The sequence below is a fragment of the Anomaloglossus baeobatrachus genome, unplaced genomic scaffold, assembly GCF_048569485.1.
Source record: "Anomaloglossus baeobatrachus isolate aAnoBae1 unplaced genomic scaffold, aAnoBae1.hap1 Scaffold_424, whole genome shotgun sequence".
Classification (NCBI taxonomy): Eukaryota; Metazoa; Chordata; class Amphibia; order Anura; family Aromobatidae; genus Anomaloglossus; species Anomaloglossus baeobatrachus.
This window is the reverse complement of record NW_027443575.1, coordinates 216,589-236,448: the sequence shown is the minus strand read 5'-3', so window position 1 is coordinate 236,448 and position 19,860 is coordinate 216,589. Positions and strand designations below refer to the sequence as shown.

The window sequence follows — 19,860 nt, the reverse complement described above, 5'->3', positions numbered from 1 at the left end:
TAATGAGGAGAAGCGGAACATTCCCCACCTCAGGGTCAGATCCGTCCGCTCTGCACAGCCCGAGCCCTGCCCCGCCCACAGCTCTGCCCCGCCCACAGATCAGTTCAGCCTAGAGAATACAGACCACGCTGAATAAAGGACACGCCCCAATAGTAGATGAATACGCCCCGGAAGTGACGTCATAGCCTGCAAGCAGCCTGTATTCTCTAGCTTCTATCCTGGTGCTTCTCGCCCGCCGCTCTGCCCCGCCTTTTCCGGTGACGTCACCCCTCAGGAAATCTGCAGGACGTGTCCTCCCCCAGCACAGAGCGGAGAACTCCAGATCCCAGCGCTCTACAGAGACACAGACTCCCCGCACCACAAGTCCCAGCCACACTAATGTCACACTGCGCCTGCGCCCCCAGTGCTGGCCACAGAGCAAGTGCAGCGCCACCTACAGGCAGAAGCCGGGAATAAGGGTAAATGCCGGATCCTCTGGAGACGTTTCTCCGAGTTGTTTCCTGTGAAGTTTCCGTTATTTTCTCATCTTTTCTCCATTCAGATTCCTCCAATAAAGAATCCTCTGAAGAAAAGAGGCAAAATGGCGGCGAGGATCATTCCCCTCACCCTGGAGCTCCTCTCCCATCTTACTGCAGAGGTGAGAGGCTGTGACGTCACCACATGACATCATTATCTATGGGGATAACAGAGGATATGACCGGGGAGGTGAGAGGCTGTGACGTCACCACATGACATCATTATCTATGGGAATAACAGAGGATATGACCGGGGAGGTGAGAGGCTGTGATGTCATCACATTACATCATTATCTATGGGAATAACAGAGGATATGACCGGGGAGGTGAGAGGCTCTGATGTCATCACATTACATCATTATCTATGGGAATAACAGAGGATATGACCGGGGAGGGGAGAGGCTCTGATGTCATCACATTACATCATTATCTATGGGAATAACAGAGGATATGACCGGGGAGGTGAGAGGTTCTGATGTCATCACATTACATCATTATCTATGGGGATAACAGAGGATATGACCGGGGAGGTGAGAGGCTCTGATGTCATCACATTACATCATTATCTATGGGAATAACAGAGGATATGACCGGGGAGGTGAGAGGCTCTGATGTCATCACATTACATCATTATCTATGGGAATAACAGAGGATATGACCGGGGAGGGGAGAGGCTCTGATGTCATCACATTACATCATTATCTATGGGAATAACAGAGGATATGACCGGGGAGGTGAGAGGTTCTGATGTCATCACATTACATCATTATCTATGGGGATAACAGAGGATATGACCGGGGAGGTGAGAGGCTCTGATGTCATCACATTACATCATTATCTATGGGGATAACAGAGGATATGACCGGGGAGGTGAGAGGCTCTGATGTCATCACATTACATCATTCTCTATGGGAATAACAGAGGATATGACCGGGGAGGTGAGAGGCTGTGACGTCACCACATTACATCAGTATCTATGGGGATAACAGAGGATATGACCGGGGAGGTGAGAGGCTCTGATGTCATCACATTACATCATTATCTATGGGAATAACAGAGGATATGACCGGGGAGGTGAGAGGTTCCGATGTCATCACATTACATCATTCTCTATGGGAATAACAGAGGATATGACCGGGGAGGTGAGAGGCTCTGATGTCATCACATTACATCATTATCTATGGGGATAACAGAGGATATGACCGGGGAGGTGAGAGGCTCTGATGTCATCACATTACATCATTCTCTATGGGAATAACAGAGGATATGACCGGGGAGGTGAGAGGTTCTGATGTCATCACATTACATCATTATCTATGGGAATAACAGAGGATATGACCGGGGAGGTGAGAGGTTCTGATGTCATCACATTACATCATTATCTATGGGAATAACAGAGGATATGACCGGGGAGGTGAGAGGTTCTGATGTCACCACATTACATCATTATCTATGGGAATAACAGAGGATATGACCGGGGAGGTGAGAGGCTCTGATGTCATCACATTACATCATTATCTATGGGAATAACAGAGGATATGACCGGGGAGGTGAGAGGTTCTGATGTCACCACATTACATCATTATCTATGGGGATAACAGAGGATATGACCGGGGAGGTGAGAGGTTCTGATGTCATCACATTACATCATTATCTATGGGAATAACAGAGGATATGACCGGGGAGGTGAGAGGTTCTGATGTCACCACATTACATCATTATCTATGGGAATAACAGAGGATATGACCGGGGAGGTGAGAGGCTCTGATGTCATCACATTACATCATTATCTATGGGAATAACAGAGGATATGACCGGGGAGGTGAGAGGTTCTGATGTCACCACATTACATCATTATCTATGGGAATAACAGGATATGACCGGGGAGGTGAGAGGTTCTGATGTCACCACATTACATCATTATCTATGGGGATAACAGAGGATATGACCGGGGAGGTGAGAGGTTCTGATGTCATCACATTACATCATTATCTATGGGAATAACAGGATATGACCGGGGAGGTGAGAGGTTCTGATGTCACCACATTACATCATTATCTATGGGAATAACAGAGTATATGACCGGGGAGGTGAGAGGCTCTGATGTCATCACATTACATCATTATCTATGGGAATAACTGAGGATATGACCAAGGAGGTGAGAGGCTCTGATGTCATCACATTACATCATTATCTATGGGAATAACAGAGGATATGACCGGGGAGGTGAGAGGTTCTGATGTCATCACATTACATCATTATCTATGGGGATAACAGAGGATATGACCGGGGAGGTGAGAGGCTCTGATGTCATCACATTACATCATTATCTATGGGGATAACAGAGGATATGACCGGGGAGGTGAGAGGTTCTGATGTCATCACATTACATCATTATCTATGGGGATAACAGAGGATATGACCGGGGAGGTGAGAGGTTCTGATGTCATCACATTACATCATTATCTATGGGGATAACAGAGGATATGACCGGGGAGGTGAGAGGCTGTGACGTCACCACATTACATCATTATCTATGGGATAACAGAGGATATGACCGGGGAGGTGAGAGGTTCTGATGTCATCACATTACATCATTATCTATGGGGATAACAGAGGATATGACCGGGGAGGTGAGAGGCTCTGATGTCATCACATTACATCATTATCTATGGGAATAACAGAGGATATGACCGGGGAGGTGAGAGGCTCTGATGTCATCACATTACATCATTATCTATGGGGATAACAGAGGATATGACCGGGGAGGTGATGGACTCTGGAAATGTCTGTAGTGATATTATTAATGTCTTCACACTCAGGATTACACAGTAGTGAAGACCTCTAGTGATCGCTGTCAGGTCCCTGTGTGTGAAGGACGGGGAGGAACCCTGAGCCCAATCCCGGGGCCTCCACCTCACCCCCGGATACATGAGGACATCAATGACCAGAAGATTCTAGAACTCACCAACAAGATGCTGGAGCTGCTGACTGGAGAGGTGACACTGCTGGGAATGCTGGGACATTATACAGGACGGCACTGGAGGATTCTGGGTGATGACGGTATCATTGTGTTGTCAGGTTCCTATAAGGTGTCGGGACGTCACCGTCTATTTCTCCATGGAGGAGTGGGAGTATCTAGAAGGACACAAGGAGCGGTACAAGGAGGTGATGATGGAGGAGCCCCAGCCCCGCACATCACCAGGTAATAGACAGGACTGAATACACCCGGCCTATAATTATCTGTATGTAATAATGATGTCCGTCCTGTCTGTGTCTCCTGCAGGTCTCTCCAGTACGAGGACGACCCCAGAGAGATGTCCCGCTCCTCCTCCTCCACAGGATCCTCAGGTAGATGGAGATCTCCCCTATGAGGTGTAGACGGCTGTGACCTCCTTGTGTTCAGTCTTGTTTTCTCCTCCAGTATTAGATGTTTTATACTTGTGTAATGAGAGCGGTGGAGACGGCAGGATCACAGCTGACCACAGGCCTCACATGTCCGGATCTTATCTCCATTATTCCCGGGGACTTTTACAATATTTTGTTTTGCAGATTTTGGATCCGGATAAAGATCTGAGCAATATTAATTCTCCAGAGAGAAATGTGAGGGGCGATCAGCGGAGTAACGAGGGGATTCCTACAGATCACCGCCCCGGTGAGGCTCTTAGATGTATAATCACTTTTTTGGCCAAAATCTTGCTCCTTTATGATGCAATACTGTTATGTGATGTCACAGGTTGTGGATTTATAATATGGATGATAAGATACAGCCGGGGATGAATTATACTAATGTGACTGCAGCCGGTTTCTTCATCATCCGCGGTCAGTCCTGATGAAGAAAAAGTATTTGTCCAATTTGGGACTAAGAAGCCGTCGTCTCCTATTACTCTCATGTCAGTGTTTGATAACATTATAAAGAATATGGAGACATAAACCCCAATATCAGTGACTGACAGCCGGGCTCCTGCCACAATGATTGGGATTGGAGATAACGCTGAGCCTCATCTTTACCCCTTAAGATGCTGCGCTTAGTAGCAAAGAAGGACTCTAGGTGGTTAGATAATGGAGGGGACTTTCTCTCACCCATGAGACCCAATGGACTAAATAAATAATTTTTTTTTGCAAAATGAATGTGCACTGGAATAAAAAAAATCTAAAACCTTTTTATTTTTACAAATCTATTAAATAGACTCCTATAGAGTGTAACCCATATAATAAAGTTAATACGTTATTTTGACATAAAGGGTTTCTTGAAGTCAAACAGAAGAGAAGGTATTTTCCCTCTGGATATAGAAATTCCATGTTACAGGGAAGTTGGGTTATTGGGGATAACCTAAAGGTGGTAAAGGCCCGGACTTTATCCTCAATCCCAATCTCCAGAGTAAAGGCCATAGAGATCAGAGGATGACTGATCGGCTTGGCCTAACAATTGGAATCTATAACCAGAAATGCTTCGATCCTGAAAACCTTCATTAATGGGTACAAGATGGAGTTACTCTCCAATCCAATGTTGTATTAAGTGATGCCACGCCTACTAGTCGAATTCTTACCGGGTGCATGCATATCGCAGAATTGCGTTGTGTGACCGCCGTTCCCAGCTCAAAAAACGGTGAATCATCGCAGCACACAGTGTGCGCACTGGGAGGGTGCATAAGTCCGCAGTCACAAAGAGAGACTGACGACTTAACATTTAAGGCCAGAGAACCCGTTTAACAAAGTAGCTGTGACTCCAGACAATCATCCATCCAGAAATAACCAGCACTGAGGCATGTGAGTAGTGAGTGTAAATGGCTTCTCCCAAAATGTGATTGGGCAAACCAAACAAGAATTTGCACCCTCGGATGGCGTGGCCTGGACGTCAATGTGAGGAGACGTGTCTCTGGAGCTCTCCTGGAATCACCCGCAATAAATACCTGACACGTCGCTAGTACCGCTGCCTCAGCCGGCTGACTGGATATTGCGGTAGTGGTGATTTGTCCGGGGTGAGTCTGGTGGATCATTAGCAGCGCCATGACCCGCCGCCGGCAGAAAGACACTTGAGGCGGGAAAGTCCCCAGCTCTCAAGATGGCTTTGTGATAAGGGAGGAAGCAGAGAAAGCCAATGCAGCCTGCCAGCAACAGATGCAGGTCGCAGCGAAGCTGGCGGTTTGCCCGGAATTCAGAGGAATCCCTGCAGCATGCAGACAATGGAGGTGAGGAGGAGGGGGAAGACGCTGCAAGCTCTGATGAGATGGGGGATGGTGAAGAGTAGCAAGATAGTGCACGAGAGGTGGAGGTGGAGAACGCCCACAGTGCAGAGGAGGCTCCAGAAAACCCCACTATAAAGGACGTTTTGGCAGTGGTGTCCTTTTGTAAACAAGCCCTGACTACCCTGACAAAGCAAGTTTAGGGAATACAGGCAGAGGTTGCTGGCATCAAGAAGGACTTGAAAAAAAGCTGACCTGAGAACAGGAGTTGTGGAGGAAAGGGTGGGGATAACAGAGGACCATATCACAAAATTACAAAAGTCTGAAAAAACGTTTGCACAGCAGATAGCTGAAGTCATGGCAAAAAACGATGACCTAGAGAATCAATCGTGAAGGAATAACATCAGGATTGTTGGCATCCCTGAGAAAGCGGAAGGAAGGAACCCCACTGAATATGTAGAAGGGTGGCTCAGGGAAAAAATTGGTGCTAATGTCTTATCCAAGCTCTATGCCGGGGAACGTGCACACAGAGTCCCGATGCAGTCACAGCCAGCCGGCAGGGGTCCTCGCACTATGCTAGCCAAGCTCCTTAACTACAGGGACACTATACTGCGAAAGGCAAGAGACATGGAGGATCTTATGATTGACGGTCAGAGAATTTCCATATACCCGGACTACTCCATTTCTGTTCAATAGCTGCGTATGACTTTTACTGGAGTAAAGAGGCGCCTGTGAGAGATTGGGGTGCAATACTCAATGATGTTCCCGGCAAAGCTAAGAGTGACGGCGTTGGAACGGGTGCACTTTTTTACAACTCCGGAGGAAGCCATGCAGTGGTTGTACGCAAACGAAAAATGGATCCGTGCGAAGGATTGAGCTGACTGTCTGAATCTGCAGTATATTGGAGAAGGCCGGCTGAGGCTCTACGACATCATTAGGAGCTTACAAGGGACCCTTCTTGTTTTTTCTTCCCCCCCCCCCCCCCCTTTTATCTCCTCCTTCCCTTTGGGATTGAGGTAGTATACAGGGGAGTGCGAAGGGTTTGATGTGAGCTTCTCAGGACATGGGGACTGCCTAATTAGGCGCGGTGGTGGTGTCTACAATTTGAGATTCCAGTTTAATTACTGTTCGCCATTTTACTGTTATATTGGTTGAATGGAATATGATTATACATAGGAAGGGTGGGAGCAGGGAGCTGTTGAAAAAGGGACGAGTTTCAAAATGTGTCTAGGAGGGGAAGACTGGATAGGCGGGGAGGAATTTAGCACGGACAATGGTCCAGGTTTGGAAAACCCGATGCTTCAAGGGAGTACTCAAGAACAGGAGGTGGCGGGAAGCAGGGGGCGAGGGGGGAAAGGGGTAGGGTAAAGGAAGCATGAGGAGATACTACAAGGTTGGATGGTTTTACTGGGTGGGATTATGGGGGATAGAATTAACGTGTTGATTTGGAATGTTAGAGGTTTGTCAGATAGGTCCAGGAGGGCGGCAATAATTAAATATATTCAAGACCAGAATCCGTCAGTAATATGTCTACTAGAAACCCATCTAACAAAGGAGACAACACATGTTTTAAATAGGAGATGGGTGCAGAAGGCCTAGCATTCCACCTTTTCCAACTATGAAGAGATAGAAGTGTATGTGGATAAAGTGGGACAGTGTGTGGCCGTCAAGTGTAAAATATTTGGCAAACTCATGTGTATAGCTGCAATATATATACCACCTCCACATATGTGCACCAAACTAAGGGAGATAAGGGAGTTCTCTGAGAAGGGGGGAGTAATCCCTTTTTTACTGGTGGGGTTTTCAATAATGTGATAGATCTGTACTGGGATAGGAGTAGTAGACCTCCAGGTATTCAGGATAGTTGTATGACCCCATTTGGCACTCTTATTGGGGAACTTGGAATGGTGGATGCCTGGCGAGTAAGGAATGAGAGGGTATCCTGCTTCTCTTGTTACTCTGCTTTGCATAACATTTTGTCCCGCATTGATATGTTACATAGTTACATATAGTTACATAGTTACTTAGGTTGAAAAAAGACCTAGGTCCATCTAGTTCAACCTTCCTCCACCAGTTCTACATTTAGTCACTAAGTCATTTATAACCAACAATGTTTTGTGTACTGAGGAAATCATCCAGCCCTTTTTTAAAAGCTGTTATAGTATCTGCCATTACAACCTCTTGTGGTATTGTATTCCACAGTCTGACCGCTCTAACTGTAAAGAACCCTTTCCTATTTAGGTTTCGGAATCGCTTTTCTTCCACTCGCAGTGAGTGCCCCCTGGTCCTTAGTATTGTTTTTGGAAGAAATAAGTCATGTGCCAGTCCTTTATATTGACCACACATGTATTTATACATATAAATGAGATCTCCTCTGAGACGTCTTTTTTCTAAGCTAAACATATCTAACTTTTTCAACCTGCCATCATATGGGAGGCCTTCCATTCCTTGTAATAGTCTAGTTGCCCGCCTTTGAACTGACTCTAACTTCTGAATGTCCTTTTTAAAATGTGGAGCCCAAAACTGGATCCCGTATTCCAGATGTGGTCTTACAAGTGATTTATAGAGGGGTAACAATACGTTGGGATCACGGGATCTAATCTCTCTTTTTATACACCCTAAAATCTTGTTTGCTTTAGCAGCTGCTGCTTGACATTGAGTGCTGCTGCTCAGCTTATTTGTAATGAGAATACCCAAGTCCTTCTCCTGTTCTGTAGTCCCGAGTTTACTTCCATTTAATGTATACGCAGCTATAGGATTACTCCGTCCTAGGTGCATTACTTTACATTTATCAACATTAAATCTCATTTGCCAAGTATCTGCCCATTCTGACATCTTATCCAGATCTTTTTGTAATATTATACTATCCAGGTCAGTTTTTAATATCCTACATAGTTTGGTGTCATCGGCAAAGACTGACACTGTACTATCAATCCCATCCACAAGGTAATTAATAAAGAGAGTAAAAAGAATCGGTCCAAGCACAGATCCCTGCGGCACACCACTGCTGACTATAGCCCATTTAGAGAATGTACCATTTATGACTACTCTTTGTTTCCTATCTCTTAGCCAATTCCTTACCCAGTTGCATATTGTGTCCCCTAGTCCTTGCTTCTGGAGCTTTAGTATAAGGCTATTATGTGGTACAGTATCAAATGCCTTTGCAAAGTCCAAATAAATCACATCAGCTGCATTACCAATGTCCAGGTTTGAACTTACCCCCTCATAGAACCCCAACAGGTTGGTTAGACACAACTTATCTTTCATGAATCCATGCTGTTTGTCAGTTATCATATTTTCTTTGTCGCTCCATTGGGAGACCCAGACAATTGACAATTGGGTGTATAGCTATGCCTCCGGAGGCCACACAAAGTATTACACTAAAAGTGTAAAGCCCCTCCCCTTCTGCCTATACACCCCCCGTGCTCCCACGGGCTCCTCAGTTTTTATGCTTTGTGCGATGGAGGCAGACATGCACGCATAGCTCCACAGCTTAGTCAGCAGTAGCTGCTGACTATGTCGGATGGAAGAAAAGAGGGCCCTTAACAGGGCCCCCAGCATGCTCCCTTCTCACCCCACTCTTGTCGGCGGTGTTGTTAAGGTTGAGGTATCCATTGCGGGTACGGAGGCTGGAGCCCACATGCTGTTTTCCTTCCCCATCCCCTTTAGGGCTCTGGGTGAAGTGGGATCCTAATCGGTCTCCAGGCACTGAGACCGTGCTCCATCCACAGCTCCTTGGGACTCTGCTGGATAAGGAGCCGAGTATCGTCAGGGACATGGCCCTGCTACTTTCAGGTACTCTGTGTCCCCGTGGGGACCGCGCACAGAAACACTCCAGCATTGCTGGGTGTGTTAGTGCGCCGGGGACCGCAGCGCTGACCGCGCTTGTGCCATCACACACTGCAGCGTGGCTGGGTGTGTTAGTTTACTGGGGACTACCGCGCTGACCGCCGCTGCCATGTTTACTCTGCGGCGCGGCTGGGACTGTTAGTACGCCGGGGACTACCGCGCCGACCGCGCTTATACAGCGGCCGCGCTTATAACTTTAGTCCCCGGCTTTTGCGGCCTAGTCTCATTCTTTTCCCGCCCCCAGGCCTGCCAGTCAGGGGAAGGGCGGGACGCTGTACAGGACATCAGCACTGAGGGCTGGAACATGCTCTGCATACTCCACCCCCCTCACTGTGCACAGTGGGGCACCAGATTCCCGCACTTTCTAGGGCACGCCAACGGCCCCCTCCTCTCCTCAGGACGCCGGCAGCCATTCCTGTCCGCTCTTCTGACGCTGGAGAGGGGAGACAAGCTCTGGGAGACCCAGGCAGGGATTCTGGTGACCACACAACCGCTTTGAGCGGGCGGTAAGCAGCACCTGTGGTGCTGGCCCCACTTGTGCAGAAGTGTACTTATAGATTATATGATTATAGGCTATACTTTACACTGTATGGTGCACGGTTGATTTTTGGCTATATACCCTCCTGGGTTGCTCAGGGGAGACAACAGCATGGCGCCCACAAGAAGCAAGGGTGCCAAAACTCAGGCTTACTATGCTGCCTGCGCCGCATGTAAGGCTTCACTACCGGCAGGTTCCACTGACCCTCATTGTGTACAGTGCTCGGCCCCTGTGGCACTTGCTCAGCCGGAGCCTCTGCTAAGGGTGGCCCAGGGGGAGCCACCTGCTAACACTGTCCAGGTGACAGGGACGGAGTTTGCAGTTTTTACTGAAAGACTTTCTGAGACTATGGCTAAGATACTAGAAGCTTTGCAGTCCAGACCGGTATCTCAGACCAGGGGCACTGTGGAATCATTGCCCCCTGGTTCCCCTCTGTTGGAACAACAATGTCCTCCCGGGGTGTCTCATAGATCCCAGGGTGAGGTCTCTGACACGGACCGCAGCCCCAGACCGCCTAAGCGAGCTCGCTGGGAAATCCCCTCGACATCATCACATTGTTCAGGGTCTCAGCGGGAGGACTCTCTGTATGATGAAGCGGAGGTAGCTGATCAGGATTCTGATCCTGAGGCCGCTCTCAACCTTGATACTCCTGATGGGGACGCCATAGTGAATGATCTTATCGCGTCCATAAATCAAATGTTGGATACTTCTCCCTCAGCTCCTCCAGTAGAGGAGTCAGCTTCTCAGCAGGAGAAATTCCGTTTCAGGTTTCCCAAGCGTACAACGAGTATGTTTCTGGACCACTCTGACTTCAGAGAGGCAGTCCAGAAACACCGAGTTTGTCCAGATAAGCGTTTTTCCAAGCGCCTTAAGGATACACGTTATCCCTTCCCCCCTGACGTGGTCAAGGGCTGGACTCCGTGTCCCAAGGTGGATCCTCCAATCTCCAGACTGGCGGCTAGATCCATAGTTGCAGTTGAAGATGGGGCTTCTCTCAAGGATGCCACTGACAGACAGATGGAGCTCTGGTTGAAATCCATCTATGAAGCTATCGGCGCGTCTTTTGCTCCAGCATTCGCAGCCGTATGGGCACTCCAAGCTATCTCAGCGGGTCAAGCGCAAATTGACGCACTCACACGTACGTCTGCGCCGCAAGTGGCGTCCATAACCTCTCAAACGTCGGCATTTGCGTCCTACGCTATTAATGCTGTCCTGGACTCTGCGAGCCGTACGGCGGTTGCAGCCGACAATTCGGTGGCAATACGCAGGGCCTTGTGGCTGCGGGAATGGAAGGCAGATTCGGCTTCCAAAAAGTGCTTAACCGGTTTGCCATTTTCTGGCGACCGTTTGTTTGGTGAGAGATTGGATGAAATCATCAAACAATCCAAGGGAAAGGAAACATCCTTACCCCAGGCCAAACCAAACATACCCCAACAGAGGAGGGGACAGTCGAGGTTTCGGTCCTTTCGGGGTGCGGGCAAGTCCCGATTCTCCTCGTCCAAAAGGCCTCAGAAGGATCAGAGGAACTCCGATTCATGGCGGTCTAAGTCACGCCCTAAAAAGACCGCCGGAGGTGCCGCTACCAAGGCGGCTTCCTCATGACTTACGGCCTCCTCACACCGCATCCTCGGTCGGTGGCAGGCTCTCCCGCTTTTGCGACACCTGGCTGCCACAGGTAAAAGACCGTTGGGTGAGAGACATTCTGTCTCACGGTTACAGGATAGAGTTCAGCTCTCGTCCTCCGACTCGATTCTTCAGAACATCTCCGCCTCCCGAGCGAGCCGATGCTCTTCTGCAGACGCTGGGCACTCTGAAGGCAGAAGGAGTGGTGGTCCCTGTTCCTCTTCAGCAACAGGGTCACGGTTTTTACTCCAACCTGTTTGTGGTTCCAAAGAAGGACGGGTCTTTCCGTCCGGTCCTGGACCTAAAACTGCTCAACAAACACGTAAAGACCAGGCGGTTCCGGATGGAATCCCTCCGCTCCGTCATCGCCTCAATGTCCCAAGGAGATTTCCTTGCATCGATCGATATCAAAGATGCTTATCTCCACGTACCGATTGCTCCAGAGCATCAGCGCTTCCTGCACTTCGCCATAGGAGACGAACACCTTCAGTTCGTGGCACTGCCGTTGGGCCTGGCGACAGCCCCACGGGTTTTCACCAAGGTCATGGCTACAGTAGTAGCGGTCCTCCACTCTCAGGGTCACTCGGTGATCCCTTACTTGGACGATCTGCTGGTCAAGGCACCCTCTCAAGAGGCATGCCAGCACAGCCTCAACGCTACTCTGGAGACTCTCCAGAGTTTCGGGTGGATCATCAATTTTCCAAAGTCAAATCTGACACCGGCCCAATCGCTGACATACCTTGGCATGGAGTTTCATACCCTCTCAGCGATAGTGAAGCTTCCGCTGAACAAGCAGCGTTCACTACAGACGGGGGTGCAATCCCTCCTTCAAGGTCAGTCACACCCATTGAGGCGCCTCATGCACTTCCTGGGGAAGATGGTGGCAGCAATGGAGGCAGTCCCTTTCGCGCAGTTTCACCTGCGTCCTCTTCAATGGGACATCCTACGCAAATGGGACAGGAAGCCGACGTCCCTCGACAGGAACGTCTCCCTCTCTCAGGCAACCAAAGCTTCCCTTCGGTGGTGGCTTCTTCCCACTTCGTTATCGAAGGGGAAATCCTTCCTACCCCCATCCTGGGCGGTGGTCACGACGGACGCGAGTCTGTCAGGGTGGGGAGCAGTTTTTCTCCACCACAGGGCTCAGGGTACGTGGACTCGGTAAGAGTCCTCACTTCAGATCAATGTTCTGGAGATCAGGGCAGTGTATCTGGCCCTAAAAGCGTTCCAGCAGTGGCTGGAAGGCAAGCAGATCCGAATTCAGTCGGACAACTCCACAGCGGTGGCTTACATCAACCACCAAGGAGGAACACGCAGTCGGCAAGCCTTCCAGGAAGTCCGGCGGATTTTGATGTGGGTGGAAGCCACGGCCTCCACCATATCCGCAGTTCACATCCCGGGCGTGGAAAACTGGGAAGCAGATTTTCTCAGTCGCCAGGGCATGGACGCAGGGGAATGGTCCCTTCACCCGGACGTGTTTCAGGAGATCTGTTGCCGCTGGGGGATGCCGGACGTCGACCTAATGGCGTCCCGGCACAACAACAAGGTCACGGCATTCATGGCACGTTCTCACGATCACAGAGCTCTGGCGGCAGATGCCTTAGTTCAGGATTGGTCGCAGTTTCAACTCCCTTATGTGTTTCCTCCGCTGGCACTGTTGCCCAGAGTGTTACGCAAGATCAGGGCAGACTGCCGCCGCGCCATCCTCGTCGCTCCAGACTGGCCGAGGAGGTCGTGGTACCCGGATCTGTGGCATCTCACGGTCGGCCAACCGTGGGCACTACCAGACCGACCAGACTTGCTGTCTCAAGGGCCGTTTTTCCATCTGAATTCTGCGGCCCTCAACCTGACTGTGTGGCCATTGAGTCCTGGATCCTAGCGTCTTCAGGATTATCTCAAGAGGTCATTGCCACTATGAGACAGGCTAGGAAACCAACGTCCGCCAAGATCTACCACAGGACGTGGAAAATATTCCTGTCGTGGTGCTCTGCTCAGGGTTTTTCTCCCTGGCCATTTGCCTTGCCCACTTTTCTGTCCTTTCTTCAGTCCGGATTGGAAAAGGGTTTGTCACTCGGCTCCCTTAAGGGACAAGTCTCTGCGCTCTCTGTGTTTTTTCAGAAGCGCCTGGCCAGACTTCCACAGGTACGCACGTTCCTGCAGGGGGTTTGTCACATCGTCCCTCCTTACAAACGTCCGTTGGAACCCTGGGATCTGAACAGGGTGCTGATGGTTCTTCAGAAACCACCGTTCGAGCCAATGAGGGATATTTCTCTCGCACGCCTTTCGCAGAAAGTGGTTTTCCTAGTAGCAGTCACTTCACTTCGGAGAGTGTCTGAGCTAGCAGCACTGTCATGCAAAGCCCCTTTCCTGGTGTTTCACCAGGACAAGGTGGTTCTACGTCCGGTTCCGGAATTTCTCCCTAAGGTGGTATCCCCCTTCCATCTCAATCAGGATATCTCCTTACCTTCTTTTTGCCCTCATCCAGTTCACCAATGTGAAAAGGATTTGCACTTGTTAGATCTGGTGAGAGCACTCAGATTCTACATTTCTCGTACGGCGCCCCTGCGCCGCTCGGATGCACTCTTTGTCCTTGTCGCTGGCCAGCGTAAAGGGACACAAGCTTCCAAATCAACCCTGGCTCGGTGGATCAAGGAACCAATTCTCGAAGCTTATCATTCCTCGGGGCTTCCGGTTCCATCAGGGCTGAAGGCCCATTCTACCAGGGCCGTGGGAGCGTCCTGGGCCTTGCGGCACCAGGCTACGGCTCAGCAGGTGTGTCAGGCAGCTACCTGGTCGAGCCTGCACACTTTCACGAAACACTATCAGGTGCATACCTATGCTTCGGCAGATGCCAGCCTAGGTAGGCGAGTCCTTCAGGCGGCGGTTGCCCACCTGTAGGACGGAGCCGTTACGGCTCTATTATGAGGTATTATTTACCCACCCAGGGACTGCTTTTGGACGTCCCAATTGTCTGGGTCTCCCAATGGAGCGACAAAGAAGAAGGGAATTTTGTTTACTTACCGTAAATTCCTTTTCTTCTAGCTCCAATTGGGAGACCCAGCACCCGCCCCTGTTTTTTTGTGTACACATGTTGTTCATGTTGAATGGTTTCAGTTCTCCGATATTCCTTCGGATTGAATTTACTTTAAACCTGTTTATAATTTTTTCCTCCTTCTTGCTTTTGCACCAAAACTGAGGAGCCCGTGGGAGCACGGGGGGTGTATAGGCAGAAGGGGAGGGGCTTTACACTTTTAGTGTAATACTTTGTGTGGCCTCCGGAGGCATAGCTATACACCCAATTGTCAATTGTCTGGGTCTCCCAATTGGAGCTAGAAGAAAAGGAATTTACGGTAAGTAAACAAAATTCCCTTCATTTTCTGCAATATATTTTTGCATGTCATCCCTTAAAATGCCCTCAAAAACTTTGCATACTACTGATGTCAGGCTTACTGGACGGTAGTTGCCTGGATCTACCCTCTTACCTTTCTTAAATATCGGTACCACATCAGCAATCCTCCAATCCTGAGGCACCAACCCCGTTACAAGTGAGTCTAAAAAGATGAGATACAGCGGTCTGTCGATTACGGAGCTCAATTCCCTCAATATTCGTGGATGAATGCCATCTGGCCCTGGGGATTTGTCAATGTTTAATTTACTCAGACGTAGGCGTACTTCATCTTGTGTTAAATTAATTATATCGGGTAGTGGACTTTGATTTTTCACTTGTTGAATGATCCCTGGTACAGTCAGTTCCTTGGTGAATACAGATGAGAAATGCCTATTTAATATCTCAGTCTTTTGTTTGTCCTCTATAACTAACTTGTTATTATATTTTAAGGGTCCGATACTATCCTTTGTTTTCCTTTTGGCATTAATGTATTTATAAAAGATTTTGGGATTTATTTTAATGTCATTGGCGATTTTTGTTTCAGTAGCTAGTTTTGCTTGTTTGATTTCTTTTTTGCATTGCCTATTGATATCTTTATACTCCTGCAATGCTATTTCTGTATTCTCAGCCTTTAAGATTTTAAACGCCCTTTGTTTTTGTTTTATTATACTTTGTACAGTCTTATTTATCCATAGTGGTTTCTTTTTATTCCTGGACATTTTATTACCAGGGGGTATACGTTTTTTACAGGACTCTAGTAGTATATCCTTAAACTTACCCCATTTATGTTCGGTATCCCCAGTTACCATGACTCTGTCCCAATCTACACATTTAAGCTCTTCCCTTAATTTGTTGAAATCAGCTTTCCTAAAATTCCAGGTTTTAGCATTCCCCCTTTGAAATGTTCTATTGAATATTACGTCGAAGCTTTCCATATTATGATCGCTGGTGCCCAAGTGCTCCCGGACCTGTAGATCTGAAATTGTATCCGGTCTATTTGACAGGACCAGATCTAGCAAATTATCTCCCCTGGTCGGTTCACCTACCATCTGAGAGAGGAAATGGTCTTGAATGGTAGATAAGAACTTACAGCTTTTAGCAGAACCAGAAGATTCTATGTCCCACTGTATGTCTGGATAGTTGAAATCCCCCATAATAAGAACCCGATTATTATTATTAGCTGCCTTTTCAATTTGTTCCAGAATTTCACCCTCTATTTGTTCAGGTATGTTAGGAGGCTTATAGCAAACTCCAATTAGCATTTTTCCATTATTCCCCTCCCCATGTACATTTACCCATACTGACTCTACATTGTTGCTGTTCCCCTCAATGTCATCATACAACACAGGTTTTAGGTTAGATTTGATAAATATACACACCCCACCACCTTTTTGGCCTTTCCTGTCCTTCCTAAATGTACTATAACCCTGTATGTTTGTCACCCAGTCATGGCTTTCTTTGTCGCTCCATTGGGAGACCCAGACAATTGGGTGTATAGGCTATGCCTCCGGAGGCCGCACAAAGTATTACACTAAAAGTGTAAAGCCCCTCCCCTTCTGCCTATACACCCCCCGTGCTCCCACGGGCTCCTCAGTTTTTATGCTTTGTGCGAAGGAGGCAGACATGCACGCACAGCTCCACAGATTGGTCAGCAGCAGCTGCTGACTATGTCGGATGGAAGAAAAGTGGGCCCATATAGGGCCCCCAGCATGCTCCCTTCTCACCCCACTCTTGTCGGCGGTGTTGTTAAGGTTGAGGTATCCATTGCGGGTACGGAGGCTGGAGCCCACATGCTGTTTTCCTTCCCCATCCCCCTTAGGGCTCTGGGTGAAGTGGGATCCTATCGGTCTCCAGGCACTGAGACCGTGCTTCATCCACAACTCCTGTGGAGCCTGCTGGATAGGAGCCGGGTATCGTTCAGGGACATGGCCCTGCTACTTGGAGGTACTCTGTGTCCCCGTGGGGACCGCGCACAGCAACACTCCAGCATTGCTGGGTGTGCTAGTGCACCGGGGACCGCGGCGCTGACCGGGTTAAATGTGCCATTACACACTCAGCGTCGCTGACCGCGGGGACTACCGCGCTGACCGCCGCTGCCATGGTTAACACTGCGGCGCGGCTGGGACTTGTAGTGCGCCGGGGACTTCCGCGCCGGCCGCGCTTATACGGCGGCCGCGCTTATTACTCGAGTCCCCGGCTTTTGCGGCCTAGTCTTTTTTCCTCCCACCCCCAGCCCTGACAGGCAGGGGAAGGGCGGGACGCTGTACAGGACGAGCGGCAATGAGGGCTGGAGCATGCTTTGCATACTCCACCCCCCTCACTGTGCACAGTGGGGCACCAGTTCCCGCACTTTCTGGGTCACGCCCACGGCTCCCTCCTCTCCTCAGGACGCCGGCAGCCATTCCTCTCAGCTCCTCGGACGCTGCAGAGGGGGACAAATTCTGGGAGACCCAGGCAGGGACTCTGGTGGCCTCACAACCGCTTTAAGCGGGTGGTAAGCAGCACCTGTGGTGCTAGCCCCATTGTGCAGAAGTGTAATTATAAATTATATGTTTATGGTATATACTTTACACTGTATGGTGCACAGTTGATTTCTGGCTACCCTATTGTGTTGCTCAGGGAAGACAATAGCATGGCGCCCACAAAAGGCAGGGGTGCCAAAACACAGGCTTATTATGCTGCCTGCGCCGCATGTACGACGCCGCTACCGGCAGGTTCCACTGACCCTCATTGTGTGCACTGCTCGGCCCCTGCGGCACTTACTCAGCCGGAGCCTCTGCTAAGAGGGACCCAGGGGGAGCCACCTGCTGACACTGTCCAGGTGACGGGGACGGAGTTTGCAGTCTTTACGGATAAACTCTCTGAGACTATGGCTAAGATACTAGAAGCCTTGCAGTCCAGACCGGTATCTCAGCACAGGGACTCTGTTGAATCATTGTTCCCTGGCCCCCTCAGTTGGACCAACAATGTCCCCCCGGGGTGTCTCATAGATCCCAGGCTGAGGGCTCTGACACAGACCCCAGCCCCAGACCGACTAAGCGAGCTCGCTGGGAAATTCCCTCGACATCATCATATTGTTCAGGGTCTCAGCGGGGGGAATCTCGGGTTGATGACGCGGAGACAGCTGATCAGGATTCTGATCCTGAGGCCGCTCTCAATCTTGATACTCCGGACGGGGACGCCATAGTGAACGATCTTATTGCGTCCATCAATCAAATGTTGGATATTTCTCCCTCAGCTCCTCCGGTGGAGGAGTCAGCTTCTCAGCAGGAGAAATTCCGTTTCAGGTTTCCCAAGCGTACACCGAGTATGTTTCTGGACCACTCTGATTTCAGAGAGGCAGTCCAGAATCACCATGATTGTCCAGATAAGCGTTTTTCTAAGCGCCTTAAGGATACACGTTATCCCTTTCCCCCTGACGTGGTCAAAGGTTGGACTCAGTGTCCCAAGGTGGATCCTCCAATCTCCAGACTGGCGGCTAGATCCATACTTGCAGTGGAAGATGGGGCTTCACTCAAAGATGCCACTGACAGGCAGATGGAGCTCTGGTTGAAATCCATCTATGAAGCTATCGGCGCTTCTTTTGCCCCAGCATTCGCAGCCGTATGGGCGCTACAAGCTATCTCAGCAGGTCAAGCGCAAATTGACGCAGCCACACGCACGTCCGCGCCGCAGGTGGCGTCCATAACCTCTCAGACGTCGGCATTTGCGTCTTACGCTATTAATGCTGTCCTGGACTCTGCGAGCCGTATGGCGGTTGCATCCGCCAATTCGGTGGTACTCCGCAGGGCCTTGTGGCTACGGGAATGGAAGGCAGATTCTGCTTCCAAAAAGCGCTTAACCAGTTTGCCAATTTCTGGCGACCGATTGTTTGGCGAGCGTTTGGATGAAATCATCAAACAATCCAAGGGAAAGGATACATCCTTACCCCAGCCCAAACCGAACATACCCCAACAGAGGAGGGGGCAGTCGAGGTTTCGGTCCTTTCGGGGCGCGGGCAGGTCCCAATTCTCCTCGTCCAAAAGGCCTCAGAAAGATAAAAGGAACTCTGATTCATGGCGGTCTAAGTCACGTCCTAAAAAGACCACCGGAGGTGCCGCTACCAAAGCGGCTTCCTCATGACTTTCGGCCTCCTCAATCCGCATCCTCGGTCGGTGGCAGGCTCTCCCGCTTTTGCGACACCTGGCTGCCACGGGTAAAAGACCGTTGGGTGAGAGACATTCTGTCTCACGGTTACAAGATAGAGTTCACCTCTCGTCCCCCGACTCGATTCTTCAGGTCATCCCCGCCTCCCGAGCGAGCCGAGGCTCTTCTGCAGGCGCTGGGCACTCTGAAGGCAGAAGGAGTGGTGGTCCCTGTTCCTCTTCAGCAACAGGGTCACGGTTTTTACTCCAACCTGTTTGTGGTCCCAAAGAAGGACGGGTCTTTCCGTCCTGTCCTGGACCTGAAACTGCTCAACAAACACGTAAAGACCAGGCGGTTCCGGATGGAATCCCTCCGCTCCGTCATCGCCTCAATGTCCCAAGGAGATTTCCTTGCATCGATCGATATCAAAGATGCTTATCTCCACGTACCGATTGCTCCAGAGCACCAGCGCTTCTTGCGCTTCGCCATAGGAGACGAACACCTGCAGTTCGTGGCACTGCCGTTCGGCCTGGCAACAGCCCCACGGGTTTTCACCAAGGTCATGGCTACTGTAGTAGCGGTCCTCCACTCTCAGGGTCACTCGGTGATCCCTTACTTGGACGATCTGCTGATCAAGGC

General features: G+C 49.7%; 1 protein-coding gene across 1 annotated transcript in view; it reads left to right on the top strand.

Annotated features, from left to right (window-relative positions):
* Positions 1 to 267: 267 nt before the first annotated feature.
* The window catches only part of LOC142279148 (uncharacterized), a 72,896-nt gene continuing 53,303 nt past the window's right edge, over positions 268 to 19,860 (top strand). The window contains exons 1-6 of the mRNA XM_075332666.1: positions 268 to 458; positions 542 to 637; positions 3,338 to 3,514; positions 3,597 to 3,720; positions 3,802 to 3,866; positions 4,068 to 4,170. Of these exons, the coding sequence (XP_075188781.1) occupies positions 581 to 637; positions 3,338 to 3,514; positions 3,597 to 3,720; positions 3,802 to 3,866; positions 4,068 to 4,170 (526 nt within the window). The 5' untranslated portion in view covers positions 268 to 458; positions 542 to 580. The remainder of the gene's footprint in view (positions 459 to 541; positions 638 to 3,337; positions 3,515 to 3,596; positions 3,721 to 3,801; positions 3,867 to 4,067; positions 4,171 to 19,860) is intronic.